The 1942-nt window shown below is 54.7% G+C and overlaps 1 protein-coding gene across 1 annotated transcript in view; it reads left to right on the forward strand.

The window, feature by feature from the left end:
* The window catches only part of LOC104162741 (cadherin-23-like), a gene marked incomplete at both ends in the record, with an annotated part of 35401 nt that extends 34034 nt beyond the window's left edge, over positions 1-1367 (forward strand). Inside the window, 2 exons of the mRNA XM_009701549.1 lie at positions 272-421; positions 1209-1367. Coding sequence (XP_009699851.1) covers positions 272-421; positions 1209-1367 — 309 coding nt within the window. The remainder of the gene's footprint in view (positions 1-271; positions 422-1208) is intronic.
* Positions 1368-1942: the final 575 nt, after the last annotated feature.

Below are 1942 nucleotides of genomic sequence, written 5' to 3' on the forward strand. Positions count from 1 at the left end.
CCTCAGTTAACCAAACGCAAGCAGAGAAACGCTCCCCTGTGTCTCCAGTAATTGCACGGTATCCGTTTTCACACATCTGAAGGCGAAGGGCTGTGCCCCAGCTGCTGGCACTGGCAGGTTTGTGCCCGATGCACAGGCTTTGCAGTCGGGGCAGTGCTTTTGTCCCCCCCTCTCACTCCCAGACCGGCCCCAGGTACCCGCAGCCTTACCCAGCGGCCGCACCGGCTCCTTCCTCCTTTGTCACTGGCAACCTTCCTCTCGCCCTTCCCAGGGACCCAACAGCGTTTTCGAGGTTTACCTGGTGGGCAACAACTCCAACCACTTCATCATCTCGCCGACCTCCATCCAGGGGAAGGCCGACATCCGTGTCCGCGTGGCAGTGCCCCTGGACTTCGAGACCATTCCTCGCTACGAGTTTTCGGTAAGGCTGCGCCCCTGCGCTCTGTGGGACATCCGTATCTCTAAGAGTCACCTGAGAGTGACCATTAACCAGGCTTCTCTCTTCCTCTCTCTAACCCACGCCATGAAACTCCGGACCATTACAGAATGGCCAAAATACGGAAATAATAATAAAAGGAGGAGATGGGGAAGAGGTTTGCTCTGCACCTTCTCTCTCTTTCCAACATCCAAAGGCTCAGCTACAAGAGCTTAAGCAGAGCGTGTTCCCCCTTGCTATGTTACGGGGCTGTAAAAGCTTTATAGAGCATAAAACTTTGTTTTAAGTGCACTTATCGGGCACCAAAGCTCTCCCCAGCCTGCTGCTGCAGCTTTTTCTTGCTCTCTGCCCAAGCTGTAAATTTGCAAGAAAGGCAAAGCAGGCTTACACCACACCAGCGGTGTTAGTCCTGGCTTTTGTACCCTTTCGTGGTGGAGAAAGATGAGCAAAAGCCTTCCTACCCTTGCTCTAGGCTGCGGGAGGGTGGCAGGTCCTGGTTCCCCAGTTTGCCAGGCAGAGGCTGGGGCTGTTTGGGGCAGGTGGTGCAGGGTGTTTGGGTGGCCCAGGGGCCGAGGTCGCCCAGAACTGAGCAGCATCCAGGGGAGAGGGAAGGGGATCTTTTCTGTTTTTTGAGCATCCGTGCTTTGGTGAGCTGGCCCATCTGGTGAGGGAGCTCGGCAGAGCACTGTTTTCTCCATTAAAGAAGAACAGATAACTCTCCCAAGCTCCACAGTGTCTCCAATCCTCCCTTTTGCATCCCATCTCTGCCCAGCTCTTTGCAAATGAGAGCATCCCGGAGCACGTCGGCTTTGCACGCGTGAAGATTAACCTCATCAACGAGAACGACAACCGCCCCATTTTCAGCAAGGCCTTGTACAACGTCAGCCTCTTTGAGAACACCACGGTGGGCACCACCGTCCTCCAGGTCCACGTGAGTAGGAGCATCCTGCCGCTCTTTGCCGTGTCCTCGTTGCGTGCGCGTGGCTCCGCGGTGCCTGTCACTGAGGGATGGGCAAAGGGGCCTGGTAAGGGAGCGGTGGAAGATGCTGGTGGTGGGGTATAGCCCTCCCATGGGCTTTTGGAGCAGATGCCTTCAGCTTTCCTCATCTCTGGGAGATGTGTGTGTGGTTCCCACCACACCGGGAACCCAAGGAGAGTGCTGCACTGAAAGGTCTCATCTGCAAACAGCGGCTTCTCCTGCAGATGCTGATCCCAGTGGTCATGGTCTTGCCTCTCCCACCTCCCCACTGCATGGGATCCGCCGGGTATTTCAGTTGTGTACATGTCTTGTGTCCCATCACGTATTCGCCCCCTCTTTCTCACCTTAATTCTTATGGGGAAAGATGCTCTGAACTTGGTTGCTTCATCAGCGAGAGCAAACACCTGACATTTATCTTTTCGTGTGGCTTTTCTCACTGCCCTCTTTGGAAGCATCATCTTCCTCAACCAAATCGAGGTCAGTTGAGCCAACTAAAGTGTGAAGCTTAGAAAAAGAGGGGAATGACT

The sequence above is a fragment of the Cariama cristata genome, unplaced genomic scaffold (genome assembly GCF_000690535.1).
Source record: "Cariama cristata isolate BGI_N322 unplaced genomic scaffold, ASM69053v1 scaffold5416, whole genome shotgun sequence".
NCBI lineage: Eukaryota > Metazoa > Chordata > Aves > Cariamiformes > Cariamidae > Cariama > Cariama cristata.